Below are 19090 nucleotides of genomic sequence, written 5' to 3'. Positions count from 1 at the left end.
GTGCAGTGATGTGCCTGCGCCGAATATATCGGAACTCCACTCTTGGTTGCGGTCATGTCTCGTAATCAGGAGTGGAACCGAGGGCCTTGCCTTTACCGGCCGGGCTGCGAGGAAGAAAACCTCTATAAAAAATTACCCCAACCCAAGCGGCGAAGCAGCGCGAGGGGTTCATGGCTGATGGGGAGATCAGTCGCTACTGCTGGTCCCGCCAGGGTACCGGCCGACACCCTGGCGTAATAGGCTTATCCGAGTACAGGGGGCACTGCTCGGATGGACCGTTTTTCCCTCACACTCGTGGGATCAAAATGGAAAATTTAAATACAAAAACCCAAATTGATATGGTAGGAGGGCCCGAGGAGGGCGGTTGTGTGATAGTGCCCGAGATGGGCGGAGTGGAAGGATTTGTGCCTGTCATAGGCGGTGGAAAACTGGCTTCTGCGCCTGTAAGCGAGGCTAGTGGCGTGAAAGACGCGAGAGTGGTGGTAGAGCGGCTGGACCTGGCGGAGATCGCCTCCATTGTTAGCGGGAGGTCCAGGTCGGGCTCAACATCCTCACGTGGCCGTTTCTGGGCGGCCACTGAGTCGGAGGTGGACAGTTGTGTCTCCATAGAGCCACAAACTGAGGAGATGCGGAGAGACCGCAAATATCGGAAGAGGCCTAGGAGCAAGAAGACCCGCTCCGGCTCTTCGGAAAGTGGAGAGGATAGAGAGAAGCCGAAGGCCAAGCTATCTACGGCTAGGCGAGAGGAGCTTCGTCTCCAAGCGGAGGAAGAGGTGGTGGGGATGGCGCAGTCGGTGCAGTCTAGGGCGAGCTCCAGGCTCTCAGATTTGTCTGACTTTGCGGGACCTAGGGTGGATGGCCCTTTGGTGCATGATCTGCAGCACCAGGTCTCTGATAGCATTGCCATCATCAATAAAGTCGCCAGCAGATCCGGCAACCTTAAGGGCACCTTTACAAAAGCCCTTAAGGAGGCCGCCGGCGCTATTAATACGGCTGTGGGCATGTTGGCCAACAGGACCGCTAACGAGGAGGTGACGCAGCTACGGGCAGCAAACATCCGGCTGACCCAAGAATTGTCAGAGCTGCGCAAGGAGATGTCGTTGATGCGAGCTGAACTTGAGCGCTCTAGGACCCAGCGACAGGGCCCCGAGGAGAAGAAAAAGGAGGACGACGTGGCGCGTACGGTAATGGTGCAGGTGGGCACATTGCTGAATACGCGGCTGGCGGCGCTGGAGGACAGGCTCCTACCGGCAAAGCCAGTTCGTCCTCCTTTGGCGGCTGACAAAAGGCGACAGGCGGCCGTCTCAGTGGTGGTGGCTGAGCCTACTGTGACGACCCTAGTCGCGCCTGCCAATCCAGGCCCAAAGCAGAAGAAGGGAAAAGGCAAACGGGCAGGAAGAAAAGCCCTACAAGCCGCACCGGCGGAGCCTCGTCCGCTGCCTCCTGCTCCGACAGACTTGAACGAAGGTTGGAGTAAGGTAGTGCGCAAAGGGAAGAAGAAGGCGGCAGCAGCGAAACAGACAACGCAGAAGGCAACGTCTAAATCAGCTGCTAAGCCCAAGTTGCGCCCTCCGCGATCGGCGGCGGTGACGCTAACTCTGCAGCCAGCTGCGGCCAGTAAGGAGTTGACGTATAAAGACGTGCTGACACAAGTCAAGCAGGCCATTAAGTTGGAGGACCTGGGCATCGCTGACTTGCGCCTCAGAGTCGCCTCTACTGGTGCCAGGGTTCTGGAGCTACCTGGCGCCAATAGTAGCGAAAAGGCGGATGCCCTAGCTCAGCGGCTGCGCGGGGTGCTTGACTCCAATGATGTACTGGTAGCAAGACCAGTTAAGTGCGCCGAGTTGCGGGTTAGTGGCCTGGACGACTCCGCCACTTCTGAGGAGGTACTGCAGGCTGTAAGCCGAGTTGGCGGATGTGACGCTGGGCTGGTCAAAGTGGGCGAGATCCGACAGGACCAAAATGGCCTAGGCACAGCTTGGGTTCGTTGCCCTGTTGTGGCAGCGAAGAAGGTCAGCGGGTCGCGGCTCCTAGTGGGCTTCGTTTCGGCGCGTGTGCAACTGCTGCAACAGCGAGCCCTGCGCTGCTATCGCTGCCACGAAATTGGTCACGTGGCGGCGAAGTGCAGCAGTGCACATGATAGGAGCCAGCAGTGTTTTAGGTGCGGACAGGACGGGCACAAACAAAATCAGTGCTCGGCGGCACCTCACTGCCCGGTCTGCGTGGCGGCAGAACAGCCCGCAGACCATACAGTGGGAAGCGCAGTTTGCGCGAAAGCCAGCTCCTCGAGGAAGAGGAGGAGCGGCAGGAAGGGAGGAAGTGGGCCACCAGTGGACGGGCCAAATGCCCCAGTTGGGCGTGAGGAGGTGCAACACATGGAAGACCAATAATGGCCTTCCGTGTGTTGCAGGCGAACATAAACCACTGTGCCAGGGCCCAGGACTTATTGGTCCAAAGCCTGGCGCAGTGGTCTATCCAGGTGGCGGTTGTTTCGGAGCCCTACAGCGTTCCCGACAGAGATAACTGGGTAGCTGACAACACCGGGGTGGTGGCTATTATCACCCAGGTCGCGGCGGGCTCTCCGCCCTTCTCACGAGTAGAGAGGGGTGCGGGATGCGTTGCTGCACTTGTCGGCGACCTAGTTGTCGTAGGGGTCTACTTTTCCCCCAATCGAACTCTTGCGGAGTTTGAAGAGTTCCTTATACGATTGGGGGAAATGGTAGAGCGATTTCGTCCGGCGGAGGTGTTGGTGGCCGGCGATCTCAACGCGAAGTCCAGCGTGTGGGGCTCCGCAACGACGGACGTGCGTGGTGTGACGCTGTCCGAGTGGGTGATTGCCACCGGTTTGTCAGTACTCAACCGGGGGACGACAAACACGTGCGTGCGAAGGCTGGGCGGATCCGTCGTGGACGTTTCGTTCGCGAGCCCGGTCCTAGCGCGTCGTGTTCGGGGTTGGCGAGTGCTGGATGATGTGGAGACTCTCTCGGATCACCTTTACATCTCTTACGAGATCTCCACACATTCGGCGGTGCAACCAACCCCCAGTCCAAACTCGCGAGAGTGCGGACCGCGGTGGCAATTGGGTCGCCTCGACAGGCAATTGTTGGAGGAGGCCGCGATAGTGGAATCCTGGCTGCCCCAGAGCTTGGCGTCTGCAGAAGACGCCGCATCCTGGGCGCAGGGGGCGCTGACGCGTATTTGTGACGCGTCAATGCCCCGTTCCGGGCGCCGCCCTCAACGGCGGCAGGTGTACTGGTGGTCGTGGGAGATCGCGCAACTGCGTACCATCTGCGTTGCGGCGAGACGCCAGTACAGCCACTATCGCAGGCGGGTACAAAAGGTACAGGAGGAGGAAGACCGACTGTACCAATTGTATGTCGAGGCGAGAACGCGGTTGCAGGAGGAGATCGGTCGTGTGAAAGGCGAATCACACGACCAGATGCTCGCGGGAATAGACCAAGACCCGTTTGGCACGCCTTACCGTATGGTACTTGGCAAGCTTCGGGCTTGGGCTCCGCCACTGACGCAGACACTCCGACCGGACATTCTCCGAGGGGTTCTGTCGTCACTGTTCCCGCAGCGGGCCAATTTTTCACCACCTTTAATGGCCCGCCCTGCACCGCAAGAGGAGGAGGACAGCGTCGCACCACAGGTGGAGGAGGAGGAGCTGGAGGAAGCAGTTCGCCGATCTCGCGGCAGGAGCACCGCACCCGGCCTTGATGGCGTTCCCGGGAGGGCGTTAACTCTGGCCCTTAACATCCTCGGGCCCAGAGTGAGAGGACTATTCTCTGCCTGTCTGGCTCAAGCCATAATTCCACAGCGGTGGAAGACAGGCAGGCTAGTCCTCCTTAAGAAGGAGGGTCGCCCGGCGGACTCGGGCTCGGCCTACAGGCCAATTGTGCTCTTGAGCGAGATCGCCAAACTCTTCGAGCGAGTTGTGACGAGGAGGTTGCAGCGTCACTTGGAGCGGACAGGTCCGGACCTCTCGGACCTCCAGTATGGCTTCCGCAGGGGGCGCTCGACGGTGGATGCCATACTGAGGGTGAAGTCCCATGCGCAGGATGCGGTGGCCCTGGGCGATGGAGTCTTGGCGGTGTCTTTAGACATCGCCAACGCCTTTAACTCCCTGCCCTGGCCCTGCATTGAGGAGGCACTTATCTATCACCGAGTGCCTCCATACCTGCGCCGCGTCATCGGGGCTTACCTGTCCGGGAGGTCTGTGACCTTTCCGGCTCCTGGAGGAGGGTGGGAAGAGTACGAAGTGTCGTGCGGTGTTCCACAGGGCTCGGTTCTCGGGCCGCTCCTGTGGAACATCGGGTACGACTGGGTGTTGAGAGGCGACACCCTACGAGGAGTTGGAGTCCTCTGCTACGCCGATGACACGCTGGTCTTGGCGCAGCAGAGGACTTATCGCGAGGCAGCAGTGCTCGCAACGGCCGCAGTGGCCGACGTCGTCGGCCGAATTAGAAGGTTGGGCTTGGAGGTTGCCCTGAACAAGTCCGAGGCAATCTACTTCCATGCTCCCCGCAAGGGCCCACCACCAGAGGCCCACATCATCATCGGTGGCGTCAAAATTGACGTCGCCCGGAGCATGAAGTACCTCGGACTTGTTCTGGACGGTCGGTGGAGTTTTCGGGGCCACTTTACATCTTTGGCCCCGAAACTGTTGAAGACAGCGGCGGCACTGGCGCGCCTTTTGCCCAATGTTGGTGGGCCGAGCGCCTCTAGCCGTCGGCTGTACACCGGAGTGGTCCGATCGATGGCGCTCTATGGTGCTCCCGTATGGGCGGACGCCCTGGACCGGCACAACATCACTCTGCTGCGACGTGCGCAGAGGGTGATGGCCATCCGGGCGATACGGGGGTACCGGACCATCTCCGGTGAGGTGGCGTGCGTGCTGGCTGGAGTCATGCCGTGGGATCTGGATGCTCTGTCTCTGGCGTCGGTCTATTGCCGGCGTCGGGGCCTAGTGTCCGGGGAACCGGCAAGCCAGGCACGCACGGAGGAGGAGCGGGAAACCGCGGTTGAGTTGTGGGAATCCCGGCTGGCGACACCATCTGCCGGCCGGTTGACGATCGAGGCGGTTCGTCCAGTATTCCGCCAGTGGTTAGCGCGGCGTCACGGCGTCCTAACCTTCCGCACCACACAGGTGCTCACGGGGCATGGCTGCTTCGGGGGTTACCTGTGTCGGATCGCTGGGAGGGAGCCCGACGCTCGCTGCCACCACTGCGACGACTGCCTCGATGAGACGGCCCAGCACACGTTGGAGGTGTGCTCAGCCTGGGCGTCTCAACGTCGCGCTTTGCGCGACGTCATAGGGGACGACCTTTCCCTGCCGGCCGTGGTCAAGGCCATGGCCGGTAGCGAGACGTCGTGGGACGCGGTCTCATCCTTCTGCGAGGCAGTGGTGCTCGAGAAGGAGTCGGCGGAACGGGCGAGGGAGGCTTTTGCCGAAGTCGCCATCCGCCGTAGGAGACCGGGTCGCCGGAGGGCGGCACACGACCGCCGCCTTCCGCCCTAATGTGCCAGAGGGCGGTCAGCTTGGGGAAGCTGGCCGCCTACCAACCTGGCCCGAGTAGGCGCGCGCAGGTTGCTCCCGCGCGCTACTCAGAGCAGGCCGTCGAGGGTGCCCACACACCCTTGACTCCGCGACGTGCCTAGCAGGCTCCCGCCTCCGCGATTCGTGGACGATTCTAGTCCCCGCGTCTCGCGGCCAGTGGCGGTCGAGGAGGAGCACCGTGAGGTTTTAGTGGGTATGCGGACGGCCTACATCTGCCAAGTCCGCGAGTCCCACATAACCCGCTCGAGTCCCCACTCGGGCCGGTATCCGTAAAAGGATTTCCTCACGTTAAAAAAAAAAAAAAAAAAAAAAAAAAAAAGGTTAGGTTAGGTTAGGTTAGGTTCCCAAGGGAGTTGCTGGTCTCCTACTGGGCGCGTCCCCCGGTGGCGGATAGGGGAAACCACTCGCACTTGCGGGCGAGTGGACCGGGAATTTATTCCCGGCGCGGACCAAAACCAGCCAGGCATGGGCGTGTCTTTAGTCCATTGTTATGGACACGGCCTAGGGGAGCACACCCCGACAGAAAAGCCCGCTGTGGAACAGCAAAAACTTAACATGTCGGTACAGCAGAATTTTGTTTTACCTCAGGAGGGTACCGGTCTCATCGAGATCGGAGAATCCCTCCGTGCTTCGGCACGCAAGCCCCACGAATCTGGGGGGGGCCAGACTGACCGATATGTTGTTGGGGAGGGGCCCGAGATGGGCGGAGTGAGTGTGGAGAAGGACGGAGGAATAGTTGTGCCCGGGATGGGCGGAGTTGGTGTGGACGCTGAGAAGGGAGGAGTAGTTGTGAGCGTCGAGAGTGCGGGAGTGCACGAGAGGAGTGGTGCTCTGGTTGTTGAGCCAGAGGAGAGATCTGTGGGAGGGACGAGGCCCAGGAGGGCTGATAGTCCGGCAATTTTGCCAATAGGAGGTGTGCTGAAGACGGCGCATGTGGTAGTTGAACGATTGGACCCGGAGGAGGTTGCTTCGATTGTAAGTGGAAGGTCCAGATCGTCGATTTCGTCGCGGGGTCGCTTCTGGGCGGCCTCTGAGTCGGACGCGGATAGCGTTATGTCAGTCGGTTCGACGAGTACGAATATGAATGTTGGAGGAAGGACTGAATTCCGAAAGGATAGAAAGAGGCGCCGGAATAGAGAGGGCCTCTCGGAGTCCTCGGATGCGGATGAGGAGATGGTGAAGCCTAAGGCTAAAATAGCTTCGGCTAAAAGAAAACAGGGCCCACCATCCGCTTCTAAAGACAAGATTGACCTGGCTGTCGCCAGAAAGTCGCCCGTTGATGCCAAGCGCGAAGAGCGTCGGCTGAGGGCGGAGGAGGAGGTAGCGGATATCACTGCTGCAATACAGAGCCGCGCCAGTTCCAGGCTCTCGGACGTGTCGATTGGATATCGCCCCGACGAGCCTCTAGTCTCTGACTTGCATTGCCAAGTGTCAGATAGCCTGGCAGTCATAAACCGGGTTGCCAGCAAGTCGGGGAACCTGAAGGGTACCTTTACGAAGGCCCTGAAGGAGGCTGCCGGAGCGATATCCAAGGCCGTAAACACCTTGGCCAGCAGGACCGCGTCGGAGGAAGTCCATCTCCTCAGAGCCTCGAACACGCGGCTGCAGGCAGAATTGGCGGACTTGAGAACAGAGTTTGCCCGCCTAAGAGCGGACGTGGAGCGCTCCGGACCGGCAGAGCAGCCAAAGGCAGCGGCGAAGGCTCTATCTGTCGATGACATAGTGCGCACTGTGATGGTGGAAGTGGGCACTATGGTCAGCACGAGGCTGGAGGCCTTTAAGGAGCGTCTCCCTCCGGAAGGGAGGTTGCGGCCACCACTAGCGGCCGACAGAAGAAAGGAGGCTAGTCAACAGCATGTAAATGCGGAGGCTGTCGTTACCACGTTGACGGCGCCAGCTAATCCTGGGCCCTCGATTAAGGCCCAAAAGGGTAACAAAAAGAAGGGTGCGACAAAGGCAGCTTCGAAGCCTGCCACAACAATTGAGCCTCGCCCTCTTCCCCCTGTTCCAACAGATATGACAGAGGGGTGGAACGTAGTGGCGAGAAAAGGAGCCAAAAAGAAGGCGGCTCCTAAAGGGAAGGTAGCGGCACAAAGTGGCAAGCCAAAGCCGCAGAAGCCAAAGTTGCGGCGACCTAGATCGCAGGTAGTGGTACTTAAGGTGCAGCCTGCTGTCGCCGACAAACTGAGCTACACCGACGTGCTAACCCGGGTCAAAGAGAACATCAAACTCGAGGACCTGGGTATAAGCGACTTGAGGTTCCGGGTAGCATCCACTGGTGCTAGAATGTTGGAGTTGCCCGGGGCCAATAGTTGCGATAAGGCGGACGCGCTGGCTGAGAAGCTGCGCGGGGTGCTCAACGCTGAAGAAGTGCAGGTGTCGAGGCCAGTAAAGTGTGCAGAGCTGAGGGTGTGTGGCCTCGACGACTCTGCAACCTCTGAGGACGTCGCGCTTGCAATCAGCCGAGTAGGCGGCTGTGCTGCGGCCGACGTCAAAGTCGGGGAAATCCGACAGGATCGGGCCGGTCTGGGCACAGCGTGGGTTCGCTGCCCTATCGGGGCTGCGCAGAAGGCTAGTGGAGGGAGGCTCCTCGTGGGATTCGTTTCCGCGAGGGTGCAGCTGTTGCAGCCCCGAATCCAGCGTTGCTACCGCTGCCATGAAGTTGGCCACATGGCGGCAAAGTGCACCAGCGAAGTCGACCGTAGCAATCAATGCTTCCGGTGCGGCCAACCCGGGCATAAACAACGCGAATGCTCGGCGGATATGCATTGCCCGGTTTGCGAGGCGGCACAGAGGCCAGCCAACCATAAGGCAGGAAGCGCCGCCTGCGCGAAGTCCAGCGCTACCCACAAAAGGGGAGGGAGGAGAAGACGTACGGGGCCGGAAACGCCGGCTAGTACAGTTAACCGAGCCAGGGAAGGGGAGGTGCAACAAATGGAAGTTAGGTGATGGCTCTTCGTGTGTTGCAAGCGAATATAAACCACTGTGCCCGGGCCCAGGACTTATTGGTCCAAAGCCTGGCGCAGTGGTTTATCCAGGTGGCGGTTGTTTCGGAGCCCTACAGCGTTCCCGACAGAGACAACTGGGTAGCCGACAACTCCGGGGTGGTGACTATTATCACCCAGGTCGCAGCGGGCTCTCCGCCCTTCTCACGAGTAGAGAAGGGTGCGGGATGCGTCGCAGCACTTGTCGGCGACCTAGTTGTCGTAGGGGTCTACTTTTCCCCCAATCGAACTCTCGCGGAGTTTGAAGAGTTCCTTATACGATTGGGGGAAATGGTAGAACGATTTCGTCCGGCGGAGGTGTTAGTGGCCGGCGATCTCAACGCGAAGTCCAGCGTGTGGGGCTCCGCAACGACGGATGTGCGTGGTGTGACGCTGTCGGAGTGGGTTGTTGCCACCGGTTTGTCTGTGCTCAACCGAGGGACCAAGAACACGTGTGTGCGAAGGCTGGGCGGATCCGTCGTGGACGTTTCGTTCGCGAGCCCGGCCATAGCGCGTCGTGTTCGGGGCTGGCGAGTGCTGGATGATGTGGAGACTCTCTCGGATCACCTCTACATCTTGTACGAGATCTCCGCACATTCAGCAGTGCAACCAGCCCCCAGTCCAAACTCGCGAGAGTACGGACCGCGGTGGCAACTGGGTCGTCTCGACAGGCAGTTGTTGGAGGAGGCCGCGATAGTGGAGTCCTGGCTGCCCCAGAGCTTGGCGTCTGCAGAAGACGCCGCATCCTGGGCGCAGGGGGCGCTGACGCGTATCTGTGACGCGTCAATGCCCCGTTCCGGGCGCCGCCCTCAACGGCGGCAAGTGTACTGGTGGTCGTGGGAGATCGCGCAACTGCGTAACACCTGCGTTGCGGCGAGACGCCAGTACAGCCACTATCGCAGACGGGTACAGAAGGTGCAGGAGGAGGAAGACCGACTGTACCGCGTCTATGTCGAGGCGAGAACGCTGCTGCAGGAGGAGATCGGTCGTGTGAAAGGCGAGTCGCACGACCGGTTGATCGCGGGGATAGACCAAGACCCGTACGGCACACCTTACCGAATGGTGCTCGGTAGGTTACGGGCTTGGGCACCACCACTGACGCAGACACTCCGACCGGACATACTCCGAGGGGTTCTGTCGTCGCTATTCCCGCAGCGGGCCAGCTTTGCACCACCCAGTATGGCCCGCCCTGCAGCGCGTGAGGAGGAAGAGGAGGACGACGAGGACAGCGTCACACCACCGGTGGAGGAGGAGGAGCTCGAAGAAGCTGTACGCCGATCTCGGCTCAAGAGCACCGCCCCGGGCTTGGATGGCATTCCCGGCCGGGCGCTAACTCTGGCCCTCAACACGTTAGGGCCCAGAGTGCGAGGACTATTCACTGCCTGTCTGGCTCAAGCCATAATTCCACAGCGGTGGAAGACAGGCAGGTTAGTCCTCATCAAGAAGGAGGGTCGCCCGGCGGATTCAGCCTCCGCCTACAGGCCCATCGTGCTCTTGAGCGAGATCGCCAAGCTCTTCGAGCGTGTTGTAGCCAAGAGGCTACAACACCATTTGGAGGGGACAGGTCCGGACCTCTCGGACCACCAGTATGGTTTCCGTAGGGGGCGATCGACGGTGGATGCCATACTGGAGGTAAAGTCCTATGCGCAGGATGCGGTGGCCCGAGGCGATGGAGTCTTGGCGGTGTCTTTAGACATCGCCAACGCCTTTAACTCCCTGCCATGGCCCTGCATAAAGGAGGCACTGTTATACCATCGTGTGCCTCCAAACCTGCGCCGCGTCATCGGGGCTTACCTGTCCGGGAGGTCTGTGACCTTTCCGGCTCCTGGAGGAGGATGGGAGGAGTTTGTGGTGTCGGCCGGTGTTCCACAAGGATCGGTGCTGGGTCCGATCCTCTGGAACATCGGGTACGACTGGGTGCTGCGGGGCGGCACCCTGAGGGGGATAAAGGTCCTCTGTTACGCCGACGACACGCTGGTCTTGGCGCAGCAGAGGACCTATCGGGAGGCGGCGGTCCTCGCGACGGCTGGAGTGGCGGAGGTTGTCGGCCGCATAAAGCGGCTGGGCTTAGAGGTCTCCCTCAACAAGTCCGAGGCAATCTACTTCCATGCTCCTCGAAAGGGCCCACCGGCAGATGCCCACATCATCGTCGGTGGCGTCAAGATTGACGTTGCCCGGAGCATGAAGTACCTCGGACTTGTTCTGGATGGTCGGTGGAGTTTTCGGGGCCACTTTACATCTTTGGCCCCGAAACTGTTGAAGACAGCGGCGGCACTGGCGCGCCTTTTGCCCAATGTTGGTGGGCCGAGCGCCTCTAGCCGTCGGCTGTACACCGGAGTGGTCAGATCGATGGCGCTCTACGGTGCTCCCGTATGGGCGGACGCCCTGGATCGGCACAACATCACCCTGTTGCGACGTGCGCAGAGGGTGATGGCCATCCGGGCGATACGGGGGTACCGGACCATCTCCGGTGAAGTGGCGTGCGTGCTGGCTGGAGTCATGCCGTGGGATCTGGATGCTCGTTCTCTGGCGTCGGTCTATTGCCGGCGTCGGGGCCTTGTGTCCGGGGAACCGGCAAGCCAAGCACGCACTGAGGAGGCGCGGGTAGCCGCTGTTGAAATGTGGGAAACTCGGCTGGCAACACCATCTGCCGGCCTGAGGACGATCGAGGCTGTTCGTCCAGTGTTCCGCCAGTGGTTAGCGCGGCGTCACGGCGTCCTAACCTTCCGCATGACACAGGTGCTCACGGGGCATGGCTGCTTCGGGGGTTACCTGTGTCGGATCGCCGGAAGCCCAGCACACGTTGGAGGTGTGCTCAGCCTGGGCGTCTCAACGTCGCGCTTTGCGCGACGTCATAGGGGACGACCTTTCCCTGCCGGCCGTGGTCAAGGCCATGGCCGGCAGCGAGACGTCGTGGGACGCGGTTTCATCCTTCTGCGAGGCAGTGGTGCTCGAGAAGGAGTCGGCGGAAAGGGCGAGGGAGGCTTTTGCCGAAGTCGCCATCCGCCGTAAGAGACCGGGTCGCCGGAGGGCGGCACACGACCGCCGCCTTCCGCCCTAATGTGCCAGAGGGCGGTCAGCTTGGGGAAGCTGGCCGCCTACCAACCTGGCCCGAGTAGGCGCGCGCAGGTTGCTCCCGCGCGCTACTCAGAGCAGGCCGTCGAGGGTGCCCACACACCCTTGACTCCGCGACGTGCCTAGCAGGCTCCCGCCGCCGCGTTTCGTGGACGATTATAGTCCCCGCGTCTCGCGGCCAGTGGCGGTCGAGGAGGAGCACCGTGAGGTTTTAGTGGGTATTGGGATCGGCCTTCAGCCGGTCCACGAGTCCCACATAACCCGCTCGAGTCCCCACTCGGGCCGGTATCCGTAAAAGGATTTCCTCACGTTAAAAAAAAAAAAAAAAAAAAAAAAAAAAAAAAAAAAAAAAAAAAAAAAAAAAAAAAAGGTTAGGTTAGGTTAGGTTCCCAAGGGAGTTGCTGGTCTCCTACTGGGCGCGTCCCCCGGTGGCGGATAGGGGAAACCACTCGCACTTGCGGGCGAGTGGACCGGGAATTTATTCCCGGCGCGGACCAAAACCAGCTAGGCATGGGCGTGTCTTTAGTCCATTGTTATGGACACGGCCTAGGGGAGCACACCCCGACAGAAAAGCCCACTGTGGAACAGTAACAAACATGTCGGACAAGCAGAATTACAATTCACTACCCCAGGAGGGTTCCGGTCTCTTCGAGGCCGGGGAATCCCTCCGTGCTACGGCACGCAAGCCCCGCGAATCTGGGGGGGGCCAGTCTTTCCGATGTGTTGCTGGGGAGGGGCCCGAGATGGGCGGAGTAGAGGGAGTGCCTGGGAAGGGCGGAGAAGTGGGAGTGCCTGTGACAGGCGGAGTAGAGATGCCTGTGGAAGGTGGAGAGTTGCAGGAGACTGTGGAGATGTTGGGAGAGGTGCCTCATAACAGCGGAGGTGTCCTGAAGGAAGCGAGGGTCGTAGTTGAAAGGTTAGACCTGAGCGAAGGAGTGTCGATTGCGTCCGACGGTGTGAGATCGAGACGTGAGTCCATCTCGTCTGCGGGAAGGTTCTGGGGGGTGTCTGGGTCGAAGGGCTCGGATACGGAGAGCCTCACCTCGGTCGGGTCGCAGTCAAAGACCGTAAGGGCGCTTTACCTGAAGGATAGAAGGAAGCGGCCCAGACGCAGGAGTGACGAATCCGGCTCTTCTGGAGAGGGAGTGTCGGACAGACCAGCGCCGAAAATTGTGGCTGGCAAGAGAGGGAAAGGAAGGCCCGCAACACCTGGATTATGTGTAGGGCAGGCCGAGGCCAGGAAGGCAAAAATGGAGGAACGCCGGCTTAGGGCAGAAGAAGAGGTGGCGCAAAGAACCCTAGCTGTGCAAAGCAACACAAACTTGGCTTTGTCAAATATGTCGTTGCTCTCGGATCTGGACTTGGAGGAGACGAGGCTAACCTCAGATCTTAAAGATCAGGTAGCGGAAAGTCTGGCAATCATTCAAAAGGTTGCCAGCAAATCTGGAAATCTGAAGGGCACATTCACGAAGGCCCTGAAGGAGGCAGCTAAATCTATAGCTGTAGCTGTGGACACGCTCGCTCAGCGAACGGTTACAGAGGAGGTTGCCACACTACGAGCACATAACACCAAGCTGCAACAGGAGATGCTGGACATGCAAAGACAGGTCAGACTTTTACGGGCTGACCTTGATCGCAGCCGCTCACAAGAGAGCAGAGTAGAGCAGCAGATCCAGAAGAGACCTGGCAAACCATCTGCTAGTGAGAAGTTCATGGCACCCGACGAGCTCACAAGGAGCATTATGATCCAAGTCGGGACCATGGTCAGTGCTCGCTTGGAAGGCCTGGAAGATAGGCTACTGCCAGCTAAGCGCCTGCGCCCGCCGCTTGCGTCAGACAGAACGCCAGCGAATGTAGCCTCGACTTCGGCAACAAGTGTTACTGAGGCCAGAGTGACTACACTCATGCCCCCCGCCAACCCAGCCCCCACGAAAGGACAAAAGCCTGCGAAAGGCAAGGGCAAGGGTAAGGGGAAGAGCAAGGAGGCACAAGCGGCGAAAGCTCCCGAGCCGCGGTCTCTACCACCTGCTCCGGCAAACACAAACGAGGGGTGGAACATCGTCGCCAGGAAGGGCAAGAAGAAGAAGGGGGTGGCTACCCAACAGCCACCGAAAGGGAAGAAAGCGCGACCAACATCTGCGCCAAAAGCACCCAGATTGCGTCCACCGAGATCGTCTGTGGTTGCGCTAAAGTTGCAACCGGGTGCAAACAAGGAAGTGACATACAAAGACGTCCTTACCCAGATCAAGGAGAAGGTGGTACTGGAGGATCTGGGCATCACGGACGTCAGGTTTAGAGTTGCCTCAACGGGAGCGAGGCTACTCGAACTGCCGGGTATGGATACCGGAGAAAAGGCGGACGTTCTCGCGCAACATCTGCGGAACGTCCTAAATGCTGACGATGTGCAGGTCTCGAGGCCCACCAGGTGTGCTGAGCTGAGAGTATGTGGGCTCGATGACTCTGTGACATCGGAGGAGGTGGCGGCGGCTGTCAGTCGAGCAGGCGGATGCGACACTAGCGCCATTAAGGTTGGAGAGATCCGCCAAGACCGAAACGGGCTTGGTACCGCCTGGATCCGCTGTCCGGTGGCAGCGGCGAAGAAGGTGAGCGGCGGAAGGCTGTTGGTCGGTTTTGTGTCGGCACGCGTGCAATTACTGCAGCCTCGCGTGCTGTGCTGCTTCCGTTGCCATGAGATAGGGCATGTGGCGGCAAATTGCAGTAGTGCCAAGGACCGGAGTGCACACTGCTACAGATGCGGGAAACCAGGGCACAAGCAAAGTGTTTGCTCTGCGTCGGCGCACTGCCCTATTTGCGAGGACGCAAATAGGCCCGCGGATCACCTGGCAGGCGGAGCAGCGTGCGCCAAGATGTGCGCTCAAGCGAAGAAGCGGAGAGGTGCGGCGAGGCGAACAAGCCGAAGCCGACCTGAAGCCCCGATGCAGGGCGAGGAGCCGCAGCACATGGAGCATCAATAATGGCGCTCCAAGTGCTCCAGGCGAACATCAACCACTGTGCCAGAGCCCAAGACTTATTGGTCCAAAGCCTGGTGCAGTGGTCGATTCAGGTGGCGGTCGTTGCGGAGCCTTATAGCATTCCTGCGCGTGACAACTGGGTCGCGGACAACACCGGGGTGGTAGCTCTGGTCACCCAGATTGCTGCGGGCTCTCCGCCCTTTTCACGAGTAGAGAAGGGCGCGGGATGTGTCGCGGCACATGTCGGTGACCTAGTTGTCATAGGCGTCTACTTTTCCCCCAACCGAACTCTTGCTGAGTTCGAGGAATACCTAATCCGTTTGGGGGAAATGGTGGAAAGACACCGTGCGGCGGAGGTCTTGGTCGCAGGAGACCTGAATGCTAAATCCAGCGTGTGGGGCTCCGCAAGGACGGACGTACGTGGTGCGACACTGGAGGAGTGGATTGTTGCCACCGGATTGTCAGTTCTCAACCGAGGGACTACAAACACGTGTGTGCGAAGGCAGGGCGGGTCCGTCGTAGACATAACGTTTGCGAGCCCTGCCCTAGCGTGCCGTGTTCTGGGCTGGCGAGTGCTGAATGATGTGGAGACTCTCTCGGACCATCTCTACATCCAATATGAGATCTCCACACATTCAGCGGCGCAGTCAGCCCCCAGTCCAACTTCGGGAGAGTTCGGACCGCGGTGGCGACTTGGGTGTCTCGACAGAGAACTCCTGGAGGAGGCTGCGATAGTGCAGGCCTGGCTGCCCCAGAGCTTGGCGTCTGTGGAAGACGCTGCCACCTGGGCGCAGAGGGCTATGACGCGTATCTGCGACGCGTCTATGCCCCGTTCCAGGCACCGCCCTCAGCGGCGACAAGTGTACTGGTGGTCGGGAGAGATCGCTCAATTGCGTGTCACCTGCATTGAGGCGAGACGCCAGTACACGCACTATCGCAGGCGGGTACGTCGGGAGGAAGAGGAGGAGGAACGGCGGTACCGCACGTACGTCGAGGCGAGGAAAGCGCTACAGGAAGAAATCGGTCGTTCGAAAGCAGAATCAAACGACCGATTGATCGCGGGGATAGACGGGGATCCGTTCGGAATGCCATACCGCATGGTGTGCGGCAAACTCCGGACATGGGCTCCGCCCTTGACGCAGTCGCTCCAACCGGACGTTCTCCGAGGAGTGCTGACGCCGTTGTTCCCGCAGCGGGCCAATTTTACACCACCAACCATGGCCCGCCCTGTAGCGCAGGAGGAGGAAGTGGACAGTGTCGCACCACCTGTGGATGAGACGGAGCTCGAAGAAGCTTTACGCCGATCTCGGCTCAAGAGCACCGCCCCAGGCTTGGATGGCGTTCCTGGCCGGGCGCTAACTCTGGCCCTTACCATCCTTGGGCCCAGAGTGCGAGGGCTATTCTCTGCCTGTCTGGCTCAAGCCATAATTCCACAGCGGTGGAAGACAGGCAGGCTAGTCCTCATCAAGAAGGAGGGTCGCCCGGCGGATTCAGCCTCCGCCTACAGGCCCATCGTGCTCTTGAGCGAGATCGCCAAGCTCTTCGAGCGTGTTGTAGCCAGGAGGCTGCAACACCACTTGGAGGGGACAGGTCCGGACCTCTCGGACCACCAGTATGGCTTCCGCAGGGGGCGCTCGACGGTGGATGCCATACTAGAGGTGAAGTCCCATGCGCAGGATGCGGTGGCCCGGGGCGAAGGAGTAATGGCGGTGTCTTTAGACATTGCCAACGCCTTTAACTCCCTGCCCTGGCCCTGCATTAAGGAGGCACTTTTATACCATCGTGTGCCTCCATACCTGCGCCGCGTCATCGGGGCTTACCTGTCCGGGAGGTCTGTGACCTTTCCGGCTCCTGGAGGAGGTTGGGAGGAGTATGTGGTGTCGGCCGGTGTTCCACAAGGATCGGTGCTGGGTCCGATCCTCTGGAACATCGGATACGACTGGGTGCTGCGAGGCGGTACCCTGAGGGGGATAAAGGTCCTCTGCTACGCCGATGACACGCTGGTCTTGGCACAGCAGAGGACCTATCGGGAGGCAGCGGTCCTCGCGACTGCTGGAGTTGCGGAAATTGTCGGCCGCATAAAGCGGCTTGGTCTGGAGGTCGCCTTGAACAAGTCCGAGGCGTTATACTTCCATGCTCCTCGAAAGGGCCCACCACCTGATGCCCACATCGTCGTCGGTGGCGTCAACATAGACGTCAAGAGGAGCATGAAGTACCTCGGACTTGTTCTGGACGGTCGGTGGAGTTTCCGGGGCCACTTTACATCCTTGGCCCCGAAACTGATGAAGACAGCGGCGGCACTGGCGCGCCTTTTGCCCAATGTGGATGGGCCGAGCGCCACTAGCCGTCGGCTGTACACCGGAGTGGTCAGGTCGATGGCCCTCTACGGTGCTCCCGTCTGGGCGGACGCCCTGGATCGGCACAACGTCACCCTGCTGCGACGTGCGCAGAGGGTGATGGCCATCCGGGCGATACGGGGGTACCGGACCATCTCCGGTGAGGTGGCGTGCGTGCTGGCTGGAGTCATGCCGTGGGATCTGGATGCTCTGTCTCTGGCGTCGGTCTATTGCCGGCGTCGAGGCCTAGTGTCCGGGGAACCGGCAAGCCAGGCACGCACTGAGGAGGTGCGGGTAGCCGCAATGGAGTTGTGGGAAACTCGGCTGGCAACACCAACTGCCGGCCTGAGGACGATCGAGGCTGTTCGTCCAGTGTTCCGCCAGTGGTTAGCGCGGCGTCACGGCGTCCTAACCTTCCGCATGACACAGGTGCTCACGGGGCATGGCTGCTTCGGGGGTTACCTGTGTCGGATCGCCGGGAGGGAGCCAGACGCTCGCTGCCACCACTGCGACGACTGCCTCGATGAGACGGCCCAGCACACGTTGGAGGTGTGCTCAGCCTGGGCGTCTCAACGTCGCGCTTTGCGCGACGTCATAGGGGACGACCTTTCCCTGCCGGCCGTGGTCAAGGCTATGGCCGGCAGTGAGACGTCGTGGGATGCGGTCTCATCCTTCTGCGAGGCAGTGGTGCTCGAGAAGGAGTCGGCGGAACGGGCGAGGGAGGCTTTTGCCGAAGTCGCCATCCGCCGTAAGAGACCGGGTCGCCGGAGGGCGGCACACGATCGCCGCCTTCCGCCCTAATGTGCCAGAGGGCGGTTAGCTTGGGGAAGCTGACCGCCTACCAACCTGGCCCGAGTAGGCGCGCGCAGGTTGCTCCCGCGCGCTACTCCGAGCAGGCCGTCGAGGGTGCCCACACACCCTTGACTCCGCGACGTGCCTTGCAGGCTCCCGCCGCCGCGTTTCGCGGAAGACTCACGTCCCCGTGTCACGCGGCCAGTGGCGGTCGAGGAGGAGCACCGTGAGGTTTTAGTGGGTATTGGGATCGGCCTTCAGCCGGTCCACGAGTCCCACATAACCCGCTCGAGTCCCCACTCGAGCCGGTATCCGTAAAAGGATTTCCTCACGTTAAAAAAAAAAAAAAAAAAAAAAAAAAAAAAAAAGGTTAGGTTAGGTTAGGTTAGGTTAGGTTCCCAAGGGAGTTGCTGGTCTCCTACTGGGCGCGTCCCCCGGTGGCGGATAGGGGAAACCACTCGCACTTGCGGGCGAGTGGACCGGGAATTTGTTCCCGGCGCGGACCAAAACCAGCTAGGCATGGGCGTGTCTTTAGTCGACGCTGACACCTGGGCGCAGAGGGCTATGACGCGTATCTGCGACGCGTCTATGCCCCGTTCTAGGCACCGCCCTCAGCGGCGACAAGTGTACTGGTGGTCGGGAGAGATCGCTCAATTGCGCGTCACCTGCATTGAGGCGAGACGCCAGTACACGCACTATCGCAGGCGGGTACGCCGAGAGGAAGAGGAGGAGGAACGGCGGTACCGCACGTATGTTGAGGCGAGGAAGGCGCTACAGGAAGCAATCGGTCGTTCGAAGGCAGAATCTAACGACCGATTGATCGCGGGGATAGACGGGGATCCGTTCGGAACGCCGTATCGCATGGTGTGCGGTAAACTCCGGACGTGGGCTCCGCCCTTGACGCAGTCGCTCCAACCGGACGTCCTCCGAGGAGTGCTGACGTCATTGTTCCCGCAGCGGGCCAGTTTTACACCACCAACCATGGCCCGCCCTGTAGTGCAGGAGGAGGAAGTCGATAGTGTCGCACCACTGGTGGATGAGAAGGAGCTCGAAGAAGCTATATGCCGATCTCGGCTCAAGAGCACCGCCCCGGGCTTGGATGGCGTTCCCGGCCGGGCGCTAACTCTGGCCCTTAACATCCTTGGGCCCAGAGTGCGAGGGCTATTCTCTGCCTGTCTGGCTCAAGCCATAATTCCACAGCGGTGGAAGACAGGCAGGCTAGTCCTCATCAAGAAGGAGGGTCGCCCGGCGGATTCAGCCTCCGCCTATAGGCCCATCGTGCTCTTGAGCGAGATCGCCAAGCTCTTCGAGCGTGTTGTAGCCAGGAGGCTGCAACACCACTTGGAGGAGACAGGTCCGGACCTCTCGGAC

The 19090-nt window shown here is 60.3% G+C and overlaps 2 protein-coding genes across 2 annotated transcripts; both read left to right on the top strand.

Moving 5' to 3' along the window:
• The first annotated feature begins 12215 nt into the window (after positions 1–12215).
• Positions 12216–14594, top strand: LOC146535006 (uncharacterized). Its single transcript, XM_085191125.1, has one exon. It carries the CDS (start codon positions 12216–12218, stop codon positions 14592–14594), a length of 2379 nt encoding a protein of 792 aa, XP_085047251.1.
• On the top strand, positions 14594–18539 carry LOC146535005 (uncharacterized). Its single transcript, XM_085191119.1, has 2 exons — positions 14594–15920; positions 18322–18539. The coding sequence occupies exons 1-2, from the start codon at positions 14594–14596 to the stop codon at positions 18537–18539; spliced, it is 1545 nt and encodes a 514-aa protein (XP_085047245.1).
• Positions 18540–19090: the final 551 nt, after the last annotated feature.

This window comes from Heliconius melpomene, chromosome 10 (genome assembly GCF_056956725.1).
Source record: "Heliconius melpomene rosina isolate 202511_hmr_F chromosome 10, ASM5695672v1, whole genome shotgun sequence".
NCBI classification, from domain to species: Eukaryota; Metazoa; Arthropoda; class Insecta; order Lepidoptera; family Nymphalidae; genus Heliconius; species Heliconius melpomene.
The sequence above is the reverse complement of the archived record's forward strand: the minus strand, read 5'-3'. Positions and strand labels throughout refer to the sequence as shown.

Coding starts and splice junctions, on each gene's coding strand:
- LOC146535006 (XM_085191125.1), top strand. CDS start 12,216: ATGTCGGACAAGCAGAATTACAATTCACTACCCCAGGAGGGTTCCGGT.
- LOC146535005 (XM_085191119.1), top strand. CDS start 14,594: ATGGCGCTCCAAGTGCTCCAGGCGAACATCAACCACTGTGCCAGAGCC. Junction 15,921..18,321: donor GCTCAAGAGCACCGCCCCAG/GCTTGGATGGCG, acceptor GCCCCGTTCTAG/GCACCGCCCTCAGCGGCGAC.